General features: G+C 36.9%; 1 protein-coding gene across 1 annotated transcript in view; it reads left to right on the forward strand.

Annotated features, from left to right (window-relative positions):
- Nucleotides 1–23,492, forward strand: part of LOC145673279 (LMBR1 domain-containing protein 2 homolog) — a 54,388-nt gene that overhangs the window by 6,456 nt on the left and 24,440 nt on the right. Inside the window, exons 2-6 of the mRNA XM_081742826.1 lie at nucleotides 101–366; nucleotides 6,157–6,321; nucleotides 7,782–7,992; nucleotides 13,275–13,451; nucleotides 19,177–19,354. Coding sequence (XP_081598952.1) covers nucleotides 101–366; nucleotides 6,157–6,321; nucleotides 7,782–7,992; nucleotides 13,275–13,451; nucleotides 19,177–19,354 — 997 coding nt within the window. The remainder of the gene's footprint in view (nucleotides 1–100; nucleotides 367–6,156; nucleotides 6,322–7,781; nucleotides 7,993–13,274; nucleotides 13,452–19,176; nucleotides 19,355–23,492) is intronic.

Genomic DNA, 23,492 nt, shown 5'->3' on the forward strand with positions numbered 1-23,492 from the left:
TCTTGCTCTCTTTAAATTAATCCTGAGAATTCTCAATATCTGATATTACTTTAGAATAACTTCTTTCCTTGATATTTACTTCTGTATTTTCTTCTTTCAGACAGTTTTTCGTCAATGTATACAGAAAAATTTACCACCTAGTGTACTTAACCCTTTTAATGTAACTAGTCTGAGTCAACATAGCACTCAGCTGTTAGATGAAAATAATACAGATTCTTCTGTTGTAAATAACGGAACTTCTAATACAAGTGATACACCTCCTACGAAGCATATTCCTACGTGTCAGGAACCATGGAGTGATGTGCCTGAAAATGTATATCCAAATTTGTGGAGAGTTGTATACTGGACTTCACAGTTCCTTACATGGTAAGGGCATATAACATGGTATGTAAGTATTCGTGAGTGCTGTTAATTTATGATAGTTTGAGGAAGGAAGAATGAAAGAAGTAAATTTAATCCAGGTACTTAATTAATTTTTAACATGTGTAAATGAGAGTTTTCTACGAGAGCTATCCAGAAAGTAACTCATGTTTTGGATTAAAAGGAAGACAAGTGGAAGTAAACATTTTTTAGTAATACATTTTAAAGCGACACTCATACATTACTTTTCGACATAGTCGCCGTACAAGTTTAGGCACTTGCCATAGCGATGAACAAGCTTTCAAAGTCCAAAGTTACCGTCTGGGACTTCAACCACTCCTGCATGCCATCCTGCAAGTTTGCGTCATCAAAACGCTGCGTTGTTAGCCAGGTCTTCATGTGAAGAAATAAGTTGTAGTCACTTGGTGCGAGATCCGGGATATATATATGACGGATGGTCGAAAACCTCGCAATAAAAGGTCTGTAACAGTTCCTGAGTCTGTTTTGGCCGTGTGCGAGCGGGCGTTATCATGAAACAGTAGGACTTCTGCATTCAGTTTTGCTTGGCATTTGTTTTGAATTGCTCTTCGCAACTTACGTTATGTTTTACAATATTTTTCAGTTGTTTTTTTAAACTGGAGTGTCTCCACTCCATCGACTGATTTTTGTTTTATAATCAACATGCTTAACTCAAGTCTCGACCCCAATAACGATAGATCAAAGGAGGAGGAATCGCCATCTTTCTTATAGGCCTCAAGAAATTTCAAGGCTTTTGCCATCTGCTGAGTTTTGTGTTCCTTTGTCAAAGTTTTCAGAACTCAACTTGCAGAAAATTTAGAGTAGCCTAACTTATAGGTCACAGCTTCATGCAGTAAGTTTGTGAAATCTGCTGATGCTCAAACGAGAGCTCTGTTATCGTAAAACAGCGATTTTCACGAATCTTGTTATTGATTTTTGCGACCAATTCATTTGTTCGTCCTTATCCATTAATCGTGAACGCTTGTATGGCCATCTTTAAACAAGTCACCAACGCCTCACTCCACTTCCACTCATGAAATCTTTACCGTAAACGTCACACAGTTGTCGATGAATGTCCATCGGTTTAGTGTTTTTCGCCATCAAAAATCATATAACCGACCTCGCTTCGCAGCTGAAGGGATCTTAATCGGAGCACTTATGTTAGCAATGTATTATTAACAGAGTAAAAGCAACGTGAACTTCACACGTCCAAAGTTGAATGCGCACTGAACAGGCGGAAGTTCCTGGGGAAAAAAGTGGCGCTCGCCCGCCTCTAGCGGCACTCCACCGAAACGTGACTTTCTGGATAGCCCTCGTATTTCCGTCTACCGTGAATAGGGGCACGATTTTCGGTGTGATAACATTGAGAAGCGATTGAGGAAATATCTCTGTACTTATATATAATGTCGATTGTCATATTTATGAAATTTTATAAGATAAGCAAGGAAGTTCTGTCACTTTTTCACCTACCACCTTCGAACATCGACATGTCACCTAAGACGTACCTGAAAGATAAAAAATAGTCCCCATCAGCATCGACGACGTTCTGGAAGGCCATGGATTCCATCGCGGTAGAACTTGGTGGGCCGTGAAGTGAAGAAGGTTATCAAGTGCATTTTGCACCTCTACTAGGGATTTGAACTGGCGTCCTCTAAGATGATTGTCCAAGGAATGGAACAGATGATAATCGGATGGTGAAATGTCCGGGGAGTATGGCGGATACAATAGTGTTTCCCATCCAAGGCGTAGAATGGTGTCCGGGCCATCCTAGCCACATGAGGCTTAACGTTGTTATGTAACAGGAGGACCCCTTTGCGATTCAGAAGTGCTGACTCCAGAGTTGTGAGTTTTTCTTGAACACGGCTCAGCTGCTGACAGTAGACAGTTGCCTTGATGCCCTGATCAGTTGGTGGCACTTCCCGATGCACGATGCCGCGAGCAGTCCACCAAACACTCAGGAGGGCCTTCTGGTGCAGTGCTGGTTTCGGCTGTTTTGGAACCTGTTCATGGGCTGCTAACCAATGATGAAGGCACCGTGGAGCTTCGTACAGGATCCACTTCTCATCATATGTCAACACCCTGTCCAGAAATGGCTCCTTCCTCAGAAGAGACAACAAAGAAACACAGGTGTCTGCTCGCGTTGCCTTAGTGCTTCCCAAGTACTGTAGTGATGGAGGTGTTGCCGAGTGATTTCTCCACCCACACTGAATTGTAGTCCCAGTTTTTCACATGTCTGGCCACTGTTCACCTTAATTGCTGCCTAAAGATCTTCATTTTTTACACATGTTGGTCTTTCGGCGCGTGGTGCGTCTTAGAGTGTTTCGTCATCGTCCTTAAACTTATTAAACCACCATTGCACTGTCTGCGTAGTCACGACACCCTCACCAAAGGCCTGGCATATCTTCCGCCCCGCTGCAACGGCGTTTAACCCCAGTTCGAACTCGTACAGCATACACACCCTTATGACGATTTGTGGTGGTCTCATGTACACTCTGTCCTTACGCAAGTTCACGGTGTAACTGAACTGCCACAACCAGGTAGTATGTTGGATATATCCACACCAACAACTGACCTTCGCCTTATCTCCATTCACATTTAACTCACGGTGTGAGGACCAATGGAACACAGACTTCCACAAAAGCGACAGTACTTTCTTGGTTACCTTTATACAAATGAAAAGACGTTATTCTTTCTGGGTACTTAATATAAAGACATATGTTCTTTTATCACTTGCTATCCACATAAGTGTGAGATTTTGGATTTCACGGTTTATACCATATAAAGAACGCGTAAAATTACATATAGACCAAATAATAATAATAATGGCCCTGGATTCTCCAAGCAGTACCATGATGGGTACCTGACTTCTTAACGATCTTGCTGTTATTTATGCATGCTTGAAGTTTCGTCACAGAAGCTCAGTGGAATGGGCAATAATCAAGATACCCCTTGATATGCGGAAAATAAGTCCTTGTACCAGTATTGATCAGTAACCATCAACCCTTACATTGTCATTAACTTTATATGTATTTACTTGAATTCCTTCACATTGGTTTTCAAAGCATTGGGCAATAATCAGTCCCTACCATTCCCGTACATACTAGAATTTCAGTACATCTTTCTTCAAGCACTGATTAGAAAACTTTTTCCTCCTTTACCCACACTATCGAATTTCTTCACGTTTGAGATTCAAGTACTGTGCAAAATGTACTTCTTGATATGGTCCACATATTCCTAGATTTCTTGACGTTGATCTTTAAGCTTGGTGTCTGTCTACATTATGTAATGGCTTGTTTCAATCTAGAAATACAGAAGCAGCAAATGGAGCTGTGCTGACTATACACCACCCAACTGAATGTGCCGCATTTGGCCAGTTATTAGCCTTCGTAGGCTGTGGAGTGCGGAAATTTATATGAGTCGAAACAAAATTAAAATTTGGAGAAAATAATGTGTAGAATGTACAGTGGAAAAAAAAAAAAAAAAAAACCAAACTTTGATCGAGTACGGTATATTTTTTGAAGTAAGAACGATAGAGACATGATCTTTGTAACAAAAGTGATTGTTGTCTACGGAGATATTTTGAGAGATTTACGAATGAGACAAATCGTAATGTTGAATTTTAGTAATCGTTTAAATGACAATACCAGTAATTCAAAAAAAATTGCACATTGCTTATAATCAGTTGTGAGGAGCAGAAAAAACAATCGCGGTAATCACTGAGTTAATCTTCACCAAATTTCCTTCTAAAAGACTGGCAGACGTGAAATCTTCTTTCATATCGCCTTAGTGATGAAAACTATAACTACACGACATACCAGCTACTAAAATTTTTTGGGTTTCCGTTTCCATTTTCACGCGTCTAAGTGTTGTTAAATGAGATTTGTTCAGGTTTGCAGTCGGGAAGATCTTTTGTAATAACATTGTACTTTGAGGCTTAATTTTACATGAGTCTTCTCACCTACTCCAGATTGAAGTCCTGGTCATAACTCGGAGCTCACGCTAATAGTAGCGCCTGTCCTTATTACCTCGGTGCTGCATAAAAAACAAAAACTCAGTCTCCAGGAGTCTATGTTACGAATATCCAATGAAAGCACTTCTGTATGATATTGTAAGCAATATCTGTATGATATTGTTGTTACTATAAAACTGGTTTTTAGTATTTTGTGTTCTTTATAAAGCTATGGTTTGCCAGTAAGATCTTTAAAATCATATACGCTGTTTCAAATACCGTCAAATGGGGTGAATAGAAACACATTTTTTGCTATATGAGTATATAAGTCTGGTGATATTAAAGATTTCGCGTATTAAATTATCCCAAAAAACCGGTCTTAATACGCTGATGAAATTCAGTAAACGTCATATTAATTTATCAACTTCACTTTTCTTTACCTTGATTTTTCTTTATGTTTCTAGTCACCCCATGAGTAGGGGTGAATAGAAACAATGGCTTAATTTTCATTGTTGTTTCTCTTATAGCATTGGAAAGGTAAAAAGAAACAGCGTATTTGTTGAAACGAACTATTTATTTGATACCTGTAAGATATAAGCTCAATAAGACCAGTATTACATAAGTTACAAACTTATAGAACAATACAATGCATAAAGTAGGTACAAACGACTATACAGTTTTCATGATATTTGAAAAAGACTTAAACCACTGAAATCGCCAGGGAAGCCTATCATAACTCCTAATAGGAACCGACAGTTTTGTCACAATATCCTCATGTGGTAAAAACGATTCTTCAGAAGATTCTGAAAAAATCACTGCTTTTGGTGCTCTCTTATAAAACACTCCCACATATTCACCATGTTCACATTTTCGCACTTGGGTAGTGAATAGTCTCACCGAGTACTTTAGCTTCCCTTAAACCTTTACCACAGCAAAATCACCAGCTTTAGGAAACCATCACCATCTAGTTCGTCATCGTTTGGAATGTTGTCTTTCTCCTCTTGTGACAATATATGGGTTAAACTTAAATATCTTTGTCACTGTCGTGAAGCGAATAATCGTCTGAGTTCTCTGACGACGAGTGTTCCACGTGCATCAACTTTCTTGTTTGTGACAGATCCGTTCCGATGCTGTCGGAGTAAGAGGGCCCAGGTTGAGTTTCGTTGTGATTTTGATGAAGATGTAGAATTCGTTCCTGAAGAATTTTCCACTCCTCAAAAGGTGTTTCTATTTACCTCACTAATTAAAAATTATAACAATAACCCAGTAAAGTTAAATTTTGATTCGAAATCATTTACAAAAGGAAAACTTTTACTACAAAACACATTAAATGAAGCAACAAACTACAAAGTAGGCATATGTTCAAATGCAACAAATATGAAAATGTCATACTTAGCAACAAAGTTTGAGGAGCGCCAAAACACCGTGTAGAATTTCAGTAACACACTAACGCTGCTGCCGTCTACTTCAGTGTTGCCAACTCACTAAAACATTTTATCTCTGCTCTGAACACTTTAGCCGTATAAGACTATGTTCAAAAATGTCAGTTTTGTTGATTAATTTATCCTCCAGATAAATCCAAAACGAATCTGGAAGTTTTGTTTCTATTCACCCCATTTGACGGTAAGTAATTTTCTTAAGTTGGCCGCTTGTTTAGCTTTGCAAGTTTTCAGAGGAACAAAAGTAGCTAATATAGATACTGGTTTCAGTGTATTTATATTTATTGAATATATTTATTTACTTGATTAAAATTTAAAGAAAATAAGTTTAAAAAAATTTTTTATTATGGTTTTGATTGAATTGGTGACTTTTGTTGTTTAATCTTAAAGGTTAATCCTTCCATTGATGCAATCGTACACACAAGCAGGAGATTTTACTGTACGTGGAAAGTTGAAGTCTGCGCTCGTCGACAATGCCATATACTATGGATCCTACCTCTTTATTTGCTGCATACTTCTCATTTATATCATTGTGACTGGATTAGATCTAGACTGGTAAGTTTATAGCCGATGCGTGTAATATAGTTTGCTCAATATGATCCATATATAATACTGAATCGTTCGTTAGAATGCTGGCTCTAAGAATTTAAACAAAGTCGTTAAAGACAATAATGAGGTAAATAAATTTGTAATGTAGCATTGAGCGGGAATATAGTAGCTATGTGGTACAGCGCGCTTTCCGAAGCGAAGAATCCGTGCTTTCGTCCCATTCTATGTTAGTATGGACAGGGGTACCTACAGGAGATTGTGACGTAGTCTAAAATGTACCTTTCTCCCATCAGATACTTATTTTAATAAAAGCGATATCAGAAAAACCCAGCCTGAGCCATGTTTATATTCACAAATTCCAAACGGTTAAGCCGCTCTTCCGTGATTATGACGCAGAAAATCTCGATGTCATTTTTATATATTGGTAAAAATATAAATTTCCCCCTTAAAAGCAAAATTTCCAGAAATGATACAGCACATGACCACTTATTTTGAATGAGGAGTTTATATACAGTTCCATCTTCGTAAGATGAAGGGCTTGTTAGGTACTATTTTTGGCATGTATTTTTAATCTCCCTCCCTCCTTAAGATATGGATTTTAATGAAAGTGGCATGATAAAAAATTAGGCTCGAGGACAGCGCTAATATTTTCAAACATTCATTCCAAATGGTTGAGCCGTCTTCCCGTGATAATAAGACAGACAACGTCTATATAAATGTGTAGTAGTGTAAAAATATAAAAATCGCCCCCTCTTTCTCCTTTTTCAAAAACACTGGTACACGTGTCCACATAATTTTAACAATGAAATTACATACTAACATTTATCATCTAACATGTAAAAGACGTTAGATACTCAATTTTTGGCATAAATTTTGAACCACCTCTTCCCCTTTGAATTCCCTCCTCCACTTTAGGATACGCATAAGCTCGACAGCAGTGACTTGATGTCTGAAACGCTGAATTGGAGGAAGTTATAAACTAACATAACACTGTGTTGACATTTACGTGCAACATTTGATCAAGAATGAATCATTTCTATATCTTGCTTTCCATATAAGACAATTTGATGATTTGTTACGGTATATGTAGCTATAAATTTTATTCAGCTAGCGATTAGGTCATTCTTGTCGGACTATAAATAAAATCTAAACAATCTACGCTCTCTTCCAGACTTTTCTTTTTTCCGATATATGTAGTTACTTAGAGGATGTCAATCCAGCGGAGTAGATTTGTATACAGGACAGACAAGTAACAAAATCCCATATGTGTAACAAGCATTAAAAAAAAAAAAAAAAAGTGAATGAGAGTGAACGTTTCTACTTTGATAATATGGATATTATAATATTATAATGATGTATTGTTTTTGAAGTGAGTAGTTTTACTGTGTCAACCGAATTTTCTCATTATTTTTGTCAAATTACAGTAGTTTGTTTCGTCTTTTAAATAATATAAATTTCCTTTACAGGCCGAAATTAAAGGCTATTGCGTCGTCTGCGAGTAACACTTGGGGCTTGTTCCTGTTGGTGTTGCTTCTTGGCTATGCTCTTGTAGAGCTCCCTCGAAGCTTATGGAATTCAAGCAAGAAAGGCTACATGTTGAACTATTCCTACTTCAAAGCAGCAAAACTCAGTGCTGAGAAGAGTGAAGCCGAAGAAATGGTAGATGATATACTAGAGGTAATGATTAACTAATAATTTCTGATGAAAGCAACTGCGAATATAAAGTTTCCATACACAGTAAACCTTCATTAATTTAACAGGCTAATTGGGGCAAAAGGTGCTCATAAAATCAAAAGTCCGTTAAATCCCGAATTGGTTTATGAGCAGTATGTATTTAAAATATCATATTACATTTGAAATTGCGCTGTATAATGTAAATATAAAATATTTTATGTATATTAGTAACAAAGCACTTCTTACAACTGCGTATTAGAAGTGTGAAAAATACCACGTACTTCGTCGTTTTCCCGTTGTTCAGTTGTTTTCCCGTTGAATGTTGTTTCTTAATAATCAGTGATTCTCTGGAGATCTGTCTACGGTGCGATGATGGTGTCCATATGGTCTCGTACTTATGATTTGGGACCAGGCACGACCAATTCTTCTTCCTCTTCATCACACTTCATAACATTTTTTACCATCTACTCCTGGCTGAAAATCTGATAGCCTAGATCATCTTTGTCCATGTTTAGCCACTGTTCAATAGTATTCAAGTCACTGATATTTTCTCTAGACATCAACTGTTTCGTGGAGAACGGAAATTTCAGAATTCTTGAAATAGAATTTTCCTTCTGTTCCATTTAACATGTTTCCAACCGTTACCTATTGTGTTTTTTATTTCATTGCAAGTGACCTCAACAGTTTCTTTCTTCCAGTTATATTTACTACTTAATCAAATTCTGTCCTCTACATCCGAAGGTCCGTTATTCCTGGATTTACTGTACTGTGATCCGCTCTTTCCTCACCTAAATAGAGAGTATGTTCTTTATTATCGCAGTTCCATCAGTTGTAGTTCCTCATCCTTTTTCTTTTATTCCGCCACAGTTTCAATCGTAACAATTCAGCTAATTGCTTTATAATTATATTGTAAAACTAGCTGAACCTGCGCTCTCTGCACAGCGCATCATTCTAATATGAGCATAAATCTCCTTATCATTCCTTATCCCAACACCTGTACATGCCCCTTTACAGACACAAGTGAAAGACGTATTGATTAAAAGAAAGCCAAGGGGTATCATAAAGGGGAGACTTTTTTGGATTATTTTTTCTCAACATCTCGCACCGTTTGCGAGATTTGAGCCTGCTTCCGGTTGGAGTTTCTAATTCATGTATGAGCAGTGTTTTCGTTCTTCTTGCATGTAGTATGTAATAAGCAAATACATTACATACACAATTAATTATAATGTCAGTTATATATGGTGTTCATTGGGCAAAATACTCCCCCCCCCCAAAAAAAAGGTTCACCTTAGACTGGAGAAATGGTTATTCTTCCTTTTCCATTATTATTTGGCCATGAAACAAACGCCTGAGACATATACAACCCCATATACAACAGTGTGGTGTTGGAATGTATAATGCCTAGGATGTGATGCTTTAGTTTTTTTTTTTTTTAAATTTCAACACTTCCAATGTACCCGTAAAAATGTAATAGAGAAATAGTGCCCATGTTTTTTAAATATTCAATTAGAACTGGACAATCTACATGAAATTTGCAATCGATCAGTGAAAACGTAATCTTTCTATAGCCTGTAGTTTCCGAGATCTCATTGTCGAAAGGATTGGACACAAACATATAAACGTAGTTTAAAAGAGCTCCAAAGATGGCAGCACAATTCATTTGCATTTATTTCGGAGAAGGCTTATTAAATGCAAAGGCCTTTGAACAATAATTTAAAAGGATAAATTTTGTGAAAAATATTTCTTTAAGTAATTTATTTAAAGTACACTCTTTTTAAAATATTTGTCTTTATTATAAACGTGAAATCACAAATAACCGTAAATCAAAGGTTTGAAAGCCAAGGTTATAGGTTAGAGCTCGGTCGCTCTTAATTGGTACTGTAGCATTGTAATAGATAGATAATCTGTTTCTGTGTTGAATATTATTACACGGCTCGGTCTGTGGCTTCTAATCCAATTCTATTCGAGTGAGAGAGAGCTTATCCTCATCCTTAAGCTGTAGATCCTTGTCTCATATAGCCTCGAAACTGAAAGGGACGCTAAACTTCAATCTAACCAACCTACCCCTATTCTATTCCTTAGACGATGTTTATAATTTCTCTCGCAGTTATCAGGCGTTCCGTTTCAAGTGTATGAAGTTTGGATTACAGTAACGTTATGAAAATTTAAATACATTAAGGCTCCGACGTAACATACTAATCAGTCGATTTTTGTATTTTTGTACAAAATTGTAAATGACCAACTCAGAAGTTCTAAACTTTTGAACCAACTTTCATTTCGAGTATGTTGCCAGTTTTAATTTATTTTCGTTTGTTCGCATCTCCGAAGCTTCATTAACAAGCGCATTTCGTATTTTTCCTTCTTTAATTTCAATATAATAAGTTTTCCACTGAATTAAATATAACTTAATCCTATATGTTGATACCAGCATTAGCTGAAAACTTCTAAGCCTCACTATGAATGAGAGGAGGGAGAGGAAGATGGAACTTAGTACACTTAATTTATAATCCTTTTTAAGTGTGTAGCGTAATTCTCATGTATAACGGATGCTTTTCCTTTGTTTTACTGCAAACTGAATAAAGCCTTTACATCTCATCCAGAAGAATGATAACCAGGCTGTAAATCATTATCTTCACAAAAGGGAAAGACATTAAAGGTAACCCATAATGACTGAAAGACATATTATCGACATATACTTTTTCATACCTGAAGTAAGGAAGTGAAGAGCTGAATTTAAAGATTGTAACAAGAAGCTTGAAGATGACTACCGCACAGGACGCACATTAAGCAGTAGATGATATTGTAGAAATAGTGCACAACATGATGGACGATCGAAGTGTACAACCAGCTCAATAACAGACTCTGTAGATATCTCGATAGTAAATTCATTGTATCAACAGTGAGATTCAAGGCATGCATAACGCGCCACCATCGCTCTGGGTCCCAAACTTCAGAAGTGACAGTGACTTCAATTATTCCATATAAAATTTGGAGATGCTTAAAGTCGATCTAGAGGCTTTTCGCAAACGATTTAGAAGTATGGGTGCACCATTTTCAACCTGAAGGTAAAAAACTTTTTTTTTTTTTTTTTTAAATAAATGAATTAGAAAGATCCTTTTTCTCTGCTCAAAAAATGGAAGCGGTGGTTCCATGAACTGAGAAAAAAATTAGTCTTAAAAAAAAGTGTCAAACAGCCAAAGTGAATATTATTTTTCTCTTCGCAACAAGCTGAGAGAATCAAGAAAAGTAGGAAGGTATGCTAACGAAAGGATTTCTACTCCCGTAATCTCTCCTATCATATTTCAGTAGTACTGTGGCTAAATTGCGTAAAGGTAATATCGATGCTACTCCTATCCTCGCCAAATATGATAGCTTCAGACTTTAGTCTATTCTTAGAACTAGAAAACACCTTCTGGATTCCTCTTCGTATCCGACAATGATGTCATAACTGCGAAGGAATATTTTACGCAAGAAGAAACAATTTTCGTTCTGAAGGAATCAGCGAACTGAGGCATCGCAAATGCATAGCACTCAACAGAGCAACCATATCATGCCCAGTCACCATTCACTTGAAGCTCAGGGCTTTTAACCCAAGTCTTGTATGTGCAAAAAGTTAGAATTTTGGTTTATTAAGTGGCATGTCTTAATATTACGAGTAGATTTTTAATAATAATAATAATAATAATAATAATAATAATAATAATAATAATAATAATAATAATAATAATAATAATAATTATAATAATAATAATAATAATAATTATTATTATTATTATTATTATTATTATTATTATTATTATTATTATTATTATTATTATTATTATTATTATTATTATTATTATTATTATTATTATTCTAGAATGTTGAAGTAGAGGTACACAAAATTGTGTATGCGTTTTTTCCTAGGGTGTCCGGAATAGGACTGATGGTTTTTAAAAGTGTTTAGTTTAAATATGGTCAGAGATACAAAAAAAAAAAAAAAAAAAAAAAAAATTAAGGGAGAACTCACAAAGTTTATTTGATCTTACAAGTCATTCTAACTCAGTGTAATTCAGCGTGAGCTCCATTTGTAACTCGTACAATACCTAGCCTGAACTCAATATCTCTCCACGTATTCTGTACCATCTGAGGTTTACTGAAGCAATTGCATTCCTAATACGGTTCTTCAGTTCATCAAGGTTACGCAGCTTTTCACCAGAATACACAAGGTCTTTCACATACCCTCACAGAAAGAAGTCCAGGGGGTTACATCAGGAGAGCGTGGAGGCCACCTAATTGGCCCATCACGGCCTGTCCAACGGCCAGGAAATTCAGTATTAAGGTACTTCCTCTCTTATAGGCTCCATTGTGGCGGAGCACCATCCAATTGGAATATCACTTGAGGTTGCAAATGTTGTAACTGGGAAACAGCAAAGTGTTGAAGCATGTCTGAGAACACATTTCCTGTTATGGTTTGCTCTATGAAAAAGAAGGGACCTATAACTGCATAATGTGTTAAAGCACACCAAACATTCAATTTGGGACTGTCTCTAGAATGTTCTATGTACGCATGCGGATTCTCAGATTCCCATACCCTAACATTGTGTCTGTTAACACAGCCAGATAAGTGAAAAGTTGCCTCATCAAAGAAAACAACGTTCAATAGGAAATTATGGTCATAATCAATCCTATCCAGAATTTCATTAGCAAATGCTGCTCTCTGTGGCTTATCGTTGGGCTTAATTTTTTGCAACAATTGCACCTTATACGCGCGCAAACGTAATCGTGCATTGTTGACTTTGGAATTGCTAATTTGCCTCTCGCTGCGCGAATTCACTTCCTCGGGCTACGTGAGAAACACTCTCTTATTGCTTCCACTTTTTCTTCTGACACACGCGATTTACCACCGCTGTGTTGTTTCACTACAATCCCCGTTGATAAAAATTAATCCTTCCACGCCTGGATACTGTTGTGTGATGGAGGATCCTTGTGGTAAAGACGTTGAAAGTTTCGTTGAACTTCAACAACACTTTTTGTCTCTGCAAACAACCACACCCATTGCGCCTTTTCGACTGCCGACGCCATTTCTGTTTGTCGGCGATACTAGCGCCGTCACCGGTAGTTGTTCAAGTATGAAAATTTGTTGAACAAAACTTGGAGTTTTCCTTCAATATGAATGTTTTATTTCTTCTGTATCTCTGACCATATTAAAACTATACACTTTTAAAAACCATCAGTCCCATTCCGGATACCCTGTAGTTTACTTGTTACGAGCAGAAAGTGATGTAGCAAATGTATGTTTTTAGTCGTTACAGGCTGCTTCAGTTGCTGTGGGTCCAGGCCATCCATTACACCAACATCTGGAAACAATATTTCAGAAGGTTCCTGTTGAACTTCGAGACAGAATGAATCGTAGACAGTTACCAGATGATACGCCTATGGATTCTCCATCTGAAAAGGCTTTGATTCGTCTGCATAGGCAGGTAAGAACTTGCATATAATGTTTGTGTATTATTTAAAAGATAGCTCGAATTAATAGTGATGCGATTGTGGAAAAGACTCTTTTCTCGTGAAACTGTATCCCTGGCCCGTACGGTAGAATAATCTGCTACAAAAACTTATTTATTTTGTTAAATATATTTTACGAAATTCAGATATGACAGGGTGTTGGTTTAGGAAAAACGGGAGGAAGAGGAACAAATGGTCTCTCGTATCCTGGATGCTCCCTTTGAAAAGGATGAAAAATGTGTAAAGTATATTTTTTAAGTATAAAATTTATCGAAGTTAATTGGAACACTAAATAAAAACAATGAAAAAATAATGTGAAAACCTACCATGACATTGTTAATTTAATCCTGGGCTAAAGTTCTGTTGCTTTTTGATTTTAGAAATTCTTGTTAAAATAATTTTATAATCTTACCTAGGTAGTGTTAGTTTCTTTTATCAGGTCTATTCTGTTTTCCGTACACTGAGTTCTTAAAGTCGGTGAATGGCTGTTTTCTCAGAGAGACATGGACATGACCTCTAGAATGAAAGGTCCACTCATCAACCCATCACATTTTACAAATACTGAGCGTGTCCACCATTGGTTATATGGTACATATGTATTGAAATGAAATCTCTGAGTTTTACGTCCCACGAGTATGCCGGCTAGGCTAAAGGAGACAGTGATGATGAGAAATGAATAAAATGGTGAAATGAATGAAGTGGGAGGAAACGGAAGAACCCCTAGAAAACTCCCACACACATGGTGTTTGTCCATCACAAAGTTCACTTGGCGCGAGCTGGGATCGAACCAAGGACCCTATGCACCAGAGCTGAACGCTCTACCACTGAACCACCGCGCCCTCGTAGTACATATCGGCCTATTCAAGACAGTAATTCAGGGGTGACTTTAGTGATGGCAGTTGTAGTGCGCTATCACTGTAGAGGTCCTGTGGTAGGGGTGGTAGTTAGATTTTGTCATTCACATAACCCCACAAGGATTCATCTTTGTACCCATCTGGTGATCTTGATAGCCAGCTTTTGAGTAGTAGGTCATGTGTCATGACGACCACGATATACGAATTACTCGCATATTGTAGAATATCATTGTAAAAATATGGTATCGTGTCGTTCTAGCTGTAAACGAAGGCACCATTGTCTGATAATTGTTGACGTAACAAAAGAGAACATACATCTTGTTATGGGACACGGGGCAGAACGCGTTAATATTTGGAGAGTCCCGAGCATGGTTGACTGTAGCGTGGGAGTTTTGTAATCTCCATATAAGGATGTTACGTGGCTGAAAATGTGAAACGTTACCTCGTCGTGAAGACAACTCGCTGCTAAAATTCTCCTTTTTTATGTGTTGTTGCACTTAAATGCAAAACGCTATTGCAACTCTTCATGAATATAATTGCTTGCAGGGTTACAATTGGTACGGGTTTATTTGTAAACGCTCATGAAAAATAATTCATATTGTTATATACAGGATATTGAGCTTTCTACTTGCCCTTCGCGTGGACTTAGTGAGACTGTCTAGCCTTTCTTACTTTTATCTCCTCTTATGGTATGTCCAGCTGCTCCGAACGCTTATCTCTCACAAACAACTCTCATTTTCTAATTTCTTGTACACTCCTGATCGCAAAAACTTAAGATTGCCTTCCTGAGTTTAAAAATCGCAGATCCTTCCCAATTCTCACAAGTCTGTTCACAGGAAAAGTATTGAAAAAGTAACATATAAGAGGAGTAGATCGTCTGGATGTTAGCTCCATATAGATACACGGTTGGCATGTAGAAAACAGTCATTAAAAAATAACAAAAGATCAGTCAATAACTGTCATACTGAGTGACAGATGATCCAGGTCTCTACAGGGCGTACGATCATCAAAATTGGAAGATAGTAGGACAGTGACAATTCACAGTATTAGCTTTATTGTGTAGTTAGTAAGGTCACGTATCTGTATACAGATGTGCAATAAAAAATCTATAAAAAAGTTTTCCGTTTTTCGTACTCGAGAAAGAACATGTGTACAAATGTCAGCAAATTATAAAATATATCAAGGAATATATTAAAACGTATATATACAGAAACATATGTAACTTCTTCCAACTTGACACTGGAACTATTACTTAAATAATTAATATTTTGCCACTTATTTATTAAAATTAAAATAAATCGTAACAGTTTCAATAATGTAACGTTATCTCCTTCAGACGTTAATTGGCGTATATATGTTCATAATATTAAATTATTATTGATATACAGTTTTAATTGTTGTTTTTTATATAATTTTAAATTTTTAATTAAAAACTTTAAAAAATTTTAAATTATATAAAAACAACAATTAAAATTGTATATATGAAAATGTTTCTCCTGTACATCCACTGTACAAGCTCTGAAACACCCGTATAATGCATGTTTGTGATTTTCGTGAAGTCTGTTTTTTACATGTTGAATGTAATGCACCTGTTTACTGGAAAAAAGCAAGCAAATCACCACCTCGAAATGCTTGCGTGTGTGTACTTGTATTAAATTGGACGTAGAGTTGCTGTACAAATTACTGATTACAGTGTATGTACAGCGCATGTAGTACATGCTATGTTTTTCACTGTTAAATATAAGAATAGTACATGTAGCGTACAGATTGCTAAAACAAGTACGTACAGTGCATGTCAGAGAGCGTTAAACATGTACTTAATCTGTTTAATGTACAGTTTATGTTACAAGAAAAAAACATATACTGTAAGATAAACATATCCGAGTACTGTACATGCATAGTACATGTGGCATGCACAGTGCATGTATCGGTGATGGCTACAGTCATCAGCGTAAAGCTATCTTCAACTTTGGGAGGGGGTAATTTGCTGCTTATATTCTAGGGGAAGATGAGAATCATGCTCAGAAATTATCACACTTCTCCCCAGTGTTGAATCCATGGGTGCCCCAATGGTATTTTTCCCCGGAGATAAAAATTATCCCCCCCCCCCCCAAGATACATAAGAAAATCACAAGTTCTTAATACCAATACGACTTTCTCCGACATACCCCCAACATGTAATTATTCTCCCGGAGAAAGTTCCTGAATTCAACTTGCTTCTCGCCATATGATACTTTTAAAATGAGATTATTGGGGGAAAGTTTCGTCAGTTCTAACTTTGGGGGAACATGTCCCCTCATATCCCCGGGATTTGCGTCTGCGGCTACAGTACATTATGTAATTTATACACATGCAGAATATCTGTGGCACATAAGTACACATCTAATTTTGACACCTGGTTTTGAAAACCATAAATGAAACTCTTTTTTAAAAATGTATTATATTCTTCAAGAAATGAAATACCTGTTCATTGCATGTATATTAAGACTGTTATTGCAATGTGCATCGAACATGTACATTGCATGTTCTGATATCCTGTACTTCCACTGTTTACGTTGCGTGCACATTGCACGTACAGATGTTAGTGACAGTTCATGTTCATGCGGTATGAACATGCACTATACAGTTCATGTACATCGATTATCATGTGATGTACAGAGTGTTTCCATTACAAGATCGATTTCTTTTTACACCTGTTAAACACATGTGAAGCACATGTTTTGCAACTCTATACATACAATGTACATGCGGAAAACAGTGTTCCAATTCCAAAGCATTACAGGCGCTTGTAACACATAGCACATACAGGTGCCTGTCTTTTTCATCTATATATATATATATATCAATAATAATTTAATATTATGACATATATACGCCAATTAACGTCTGAAGAAGATAACGTTACATTATTGAAACTGTTACGGCTTATTTTAATTTTAATAAATAAATACATACTCTGGTCAGAAAATGTTAATTATTTAAGAGACATATCATAAGTAAATAGACACTTGTTTATGAACTTCTCCCTTTATTGAACTGTACTCACTTGATACAGAAACCAAGTGATAACAAAAGGGCACATATTAATATCTTGTTGAATGATCTCTAGCTTGAAGCTAAATCTTAACCCATTTGGGCATGGAATTAATGAGTGTAGTATCAGACAATCTACGTTACTGTTAGTTTTTCCGTCATGGGATGGGATGTTCCCTGCTTTATAATTTATATCTGGTCCGTGATTGTAGGAAATTTATAGTCATTCCTCAGTATTAATCTTCTTACTGCCCATACCATCCTCAAATCTTCACTGAAGGTAATGGGTTAAGTCCATCAAGCTCGACCGACCCAGTCTCCTATACAGATCCTTGTGGGCCCTGAGTGTATACCAGTTATACGTACTGGTTGAAGGGACTCCTCTATCGAGTGTATCAGCATAAGCAGTGTTGGTATCTGAGTGTTATAAGGCAAGCTCACCTCCCTGTTGAAGTAATGACTCAAAGGTATGACTACAGTCTAACAGAAACGAACCCAAACTCGGAATCTCTAGTAATGCCCGGGGGGTTTGCTAATTCCAGGTCTTGCCTATCTCTGACCTCTAACCTTTTGCAGGGATATCGTGAGCGTGTTGAAATATAAATTGTACTAGGTACGTCATTCTGGACGCTGTGGTACTTATTATTTAGGAATACACCGTAACTATTAATAATGAGTTCCACGATTTTGGCCTGGAGGCTTTTTACCCATTCTTTACAAAAACATTGGAGAAGTTCTCCACAGGAAGCTTGTTTTGGGGAACACCGTCTGATGGTACGGTTCAGGATAGCCCAGATATATTTAATTGGGTTTATATCCCGGGACTGACTGACCCATGGCAGTTTTTGGATGGCATTTTGTGCCGCCAGGTTTGAATGCTTTTTGCAATATGGCAAATAGCGTCATCTTTCATAAACAGAGTTGTGGTTTTTAGAAGCAACTAAATGGAAAATATCGGCAGCAGATCTCTCTGCAAAGTGTCAATCTATCCAGCGCTGTTACGCATGCCAATACATTTCAGCAATTCGGAACGTCTAAAGCTTTAAATGGGTCCCTACACCATTGGTGAAAACTCTCCATGTTTGGCCATTGGTTGTAAGTGGTCCAAGTTAAATTCTTGAAGGGATTGTCTCTAGACCTATATGCGTCCTCTGGATAAAAATTGGGATTATACAAACTCGTCAGAGAAAATTCCTGACGCCAAAAGTTAGCACAATGCTGCACCATACTTGTTGCACACTGCTGCCGCTTAGCGATATTGTGGTACGTAAGAGTTTACGTCTTGCAGCTCTCCATGATAGATAGTTGATGCAGATATCTGGCTGTTTAAACTGGCTCACGTTCAGGTGTTTTGCCACATCTGCAGCCTTGCACTTGGGATTTTCCACACACTTTTGGTGGTCCTCAACTGGCGTTATATTGGGGCTGATCGGCCAGAAAAGGTAGGTAATAACCCAATTGACAGCGGACAACGGAATCTGAAGGTTTTGAGAAATTTGTTTTTAGCTTGCACAGTGGTCGCGTTGTCCCACTATATGACCAAGTTCGAAATCACTCAACTCTGGCTGATGGGTCGCGGCATCATTGTTTCTCGTGTGGAATCTTCACACTGTCCAACAACAAATGGTGCTGGAATTCGTAGTTTGTTGAAGGCATCTTTTATTTTATAATCATCCAAGCACAGATCTGTGTCTTGTCTGTGAAAATACACCCATGTGTAATTTGTAACGAACTTCGTGAACATAGTATATTATGCTACTTAAATCAGGATTACCTGTTACTAACAAATAAAATGAATTTATATTATTTACAGGTAATCAAGTCACTCCAGACACAACATCGAACCGAAACTCAGTGGGGATTGTTAGTAGATAAAATTATTGATTTGGAAGACGTGGCTCGTAACCAGGCAAGCCATGATCATCGATTCAAACCAACATTCCAGCCTCAACGTAATGCAGTAGTTCGTTCGTTCTATACCCCCACAATAGGTAAGGATAGTATTAGTTCAATGCTTAATGTGTAGATTGAGTATGTTTAAGAATTGCAAAATTGAATTGTTTGATTAAATCCAGGAAAGAACGTAGAAAAGAATGGTGCTCATGTCTTAATTTGGAAAAGTAATTCTGGTATGGAGTCATCACTTTGCAAATTTTGTGTAGAAAATTTAATTTGTGCACGATACGAAGAAAGATAGTAAGTATTTTTTAGTTAGCTGGGAAGATGGACATGTTTCTACTTTTTTCTCAATACATGTATTTGTCAGGACAAAATTACGTGCAAATAATAGTTTAGCGCTCTTTTAATCAGTTGCTAATTTATTCGAATTAAATCGATAAATGAATATAATACACTCGTCCAAAATGCATTTAAGAACACTCCTACATATCATACAAATCGAACGAAATTTCGTCAAAACAAGATACAGCACTAGTATGGAATAATTCAAGTTGATGAAACTATACGTATCATTAACTTTATTGCTAATTAATGATTTATCATATATAATTTTAGTTTCATATAACGCTATGTTTTCGCAAATCCATTAACAAACAATTTGTCTAAATTGAACTAACTAATCTTACCAAGATTCTCAATCTCAGAACCTTTTTTCTTACAAACTCAAAGTTACTGTCAAAATATTTGAACACTTTTTGCTTTAATCATACATTCCTATTGTGCAATTAAATGAACTAGAGCGTTGCCATAAGGTGGGGCTACGAGAGCCTGGGTGGACGTAGCTCTAATTCCCACTCTCGTGAGTCTTAACGTGTGTCAGTGGTTAACACTAGGACGCCTAACGGTTGATAATTTGCCCTTTTCGATTTACTTTTATTCACTAAACTGTTAATATTGCACTCAGGTTGGACTCCTTTCGTAACTTTTCATTATTTGATCTAAACAGTAATCTTACAAAAATATGTTAGTACTCGTCAGGATTTTCTAGAAAAACAAGTTTACCTCAGACACCCAAATAGTAAAGAATTTGTCTATCATAATAAAGTTTGACTTAAGAGTTGTAATAAGTAATTTTACTCCAATTTTTATCATGTATTGGCCGTTTTCCTTGTAATACGGTAAATTTATCTACTTTCATAATAAAATTATATTCCCACCAGCAATGAAAGATTCCTATGTATCACTACTTATTATTTCATTGTACCTATAAACTTGGCTTGCGGATAAATAAGCAACATAAGAATACTATTTACACTAGAGTTGACTACGTGAAAGCACCACCAATAGTTCATGTATCTACATGGTTTTGTTCATTGCTGAGCCCACCACAGTAGTTCTCGTCTTATGTTCCAAGAGAGCATAGCATTCTTGTTGTCTGTTCTTTACATCATGTTTTTCCTTTTTAAATATGAGATAATTGCATATCTTCAAAATAGAAAAAGAATCTGATGTGGTAAGATAAATTTCGGAGACACAGGAAATGAAGATACATTACTAAAGCAAGTTATCGAAACGAAGATTCCAAGTGAAGAGTCTCCAAGCGATTCAGGTATAGAGACAGGAGTATAAAAACAGACGTCAGACAAGAAAATTCATGTGGGAAACTACTATAGTAACAAAGAAATCAGTGAAGTAGAGTGAGTGGCATACAGTCAAGTATCGCTTGCTACCAAAAAATACAGTTTGAAAGATAGTGACGTGAAAAAATAAGTAGAACAGAATAGAAATATTTGAAGGAAGTCTATGTAACGAATATACGCACATTGAGAAGGCGTGCTGAACATAATTTCTCATTTTCCTAAAGGAGAAAATGAGCCTAATTCCTCCACTCAGAGCATAATACTGTATTACAATAGACAGTGTGGTAATTCGATGGGAACTGTTGATTGATAACAGTGTAATCGCACATACAAAATTGTGTGCAGAAACAGGCTTTTCGTGTGTTGAAGAACAAAAATGGTCAATTGAAATGTTTGTTGCAATAATGTATATATACTCTATGATGTATATCACTGTAAGAATATGGATATAATAGAATATTTCTCAGATTTGACTTACAAACTACATGCAACTAGTGTCTACAAAATAACAGATTTACATTATTTATTGATGTATAGGGCGAATTCACTGAAATTCCAAATTGTTTTCAAACCAGTACCGTGCATAATCATCTATGAATAGCTCTTCTTGAGCAAGACCCTCTGTCAATTTACCTGTTCGTAGTCTAGTAGCTAAAACATTGAACTCACGTTCGCGTGGTCCTGGGTTAAATTCCCGGCCAGTGTTTCCAAATTTTTGGCTTTCACCCAGCGTCGTGAGGCAAAATGGGGAATCACGTGAATAAAAGACGTGACGGTCACTAGGAATGGTCTAGAAAGTTCCTAATACGCCTGTTAGAGACAGAGTGACGCAGCGTACTGACCACATGTTCGTCGCTAATGGATGACGTTGGAGAAGCACCTCAGGTCACAAAGGGCTGCTACGCCAAGTGGTTTGATTAGATATATATATATTGAGAAAAAGGAGAGTTTATGCGTTTTTAATGTCAAGTTAAGACAGCCGAAGTTTCTTCACTTCGAATTTATTGGTTGTAAGTCTTAAGAAAAGTCGTGTTACTTTTGACGTAATCTGGAAAATATACGTAACTTGTTCCTCATATTCACATAGGAGATTGATTAGAGCAAAATTACATTTTTAAGCCGACTATACATATCCAAATACGTATGAAATTGTACATATTCATACGAATTCGATTCTTGGTGGGAATATATGTAATTCGGATTGCAAGGGAAATCGCAGCTTCGCGTCTCATATATCTAGTTAGTTATGTAGATAACACATACTCGTATTGTTTTATTGTTTTCTTATTTTTCACATGTTCTTGTTCAGGAAATATTTTTATAAAAGCTTCAGAGACAGCAAATGATGCGCGGTCGTATAAAAAGATCTTTCTCATATCAATAATTTTAATTAGTTTTCCAATAGAAGTGCACCTGTTGTAAGTTAAAATCACATATTCTTTTTGGTTACGGAAAACCGTATTAAAATCAGTTCGTCAGTTTGGAAGTTTATAGGAAAAGCAAATTTATTAGAAATAATTCGCTTTTGAACATGGCAGTACAAGGTTTTACGAGGATCATTCAATAAGTAAAGAGACAAAGTCTATATTTTTAACACTAATCAATTTTTTTTTCAGGGGTGTTAGCTGGCAACCTTGGGATATGCTCTGATCTGCTGTTTCGTAATTTTATGTCAACATAACTTCAAAAATATCAATTCATCATGGCAAGTCCTCTAGAAGATTGCACCTTAGAAGAACAGCGCTCAGTCATTAGGTTTTTAGTCGCAGAAGGTGTAAAGCCAAGTGAATATTTTTCTCGAATGTTGAGACAGTACGGTAACAGTTGTATGAACCGTGCGAATGTGTACAAGTGGATTGATCGGTTTAAAAATGGCCGTACAAGTGTAGGTGATGAATCCCGATGTGGACGTCCAGTGGAAGTTTCTGGTTCTTCGTTGGAATCGAGGATTGACGGACTTATTCGTGATAACAGAAGAATTACTGTTGAAATGATAGCTGAGGAAGTTCAAGTAAGTGTTGGAACTGTTCACAATGTCATTAGGAACATTTTAAAGTACAGAAAAACGTGTGCCAGATGGGTTCCCAGACAGCTTACTGACGCTCATAAAGAATCAAGGCTTTCCATTTGTCAAGCCTTAACGCAACGAAGTTTGATTGAAGGAGACGCTTTTTTTGAAAGAATAGAGACTTGCGACGAGGCCTGGATCCATCACTACGATCCTGAGACCAAAAGGCAGAGTATGGAGTGGAAACACACTAGCTCTCCAGTTCGCAAAAAATTCAAGGTTCAACCTTCCGCTGGTAAAGTGCTGCTGACCATCTTTTGGGACTCACAGGGTCCAATCTATTGCGATTTCCATGAAGATCAGCGAACTATAAATAGCCTATACTATTTTGAGATGCTAGAACACAAAGTTAAACCAGCTACCAGGAGCAAACGCCGTGGACTCTTGTCAAAAGGAGTCATTCTTCAGCACGATAACGCCCGCCCTCATACAGCCCAGCTGACCCGAGATAAGCTTTAAGAATTGGTTTGGGAGGTCTTACCTCATCCTGCCTACAGCCCAGACCTCGCCCCATCTGATTTT

The sequence above is a fragment of the Thermobia domestica genome, chromosome 16, assembly GCF_964235325.1.
Source record: "Thermobia domestica chromosome 16, izTheDome1.hap1.1, whole genome shotgun sequence".
Classification (NCBI taxonomy): Eukaryota; Metazoa; Arthropoda; class Insecta; order Zygentoma; family Lepismatidae; genus Thermobia; species Thermobia domestica.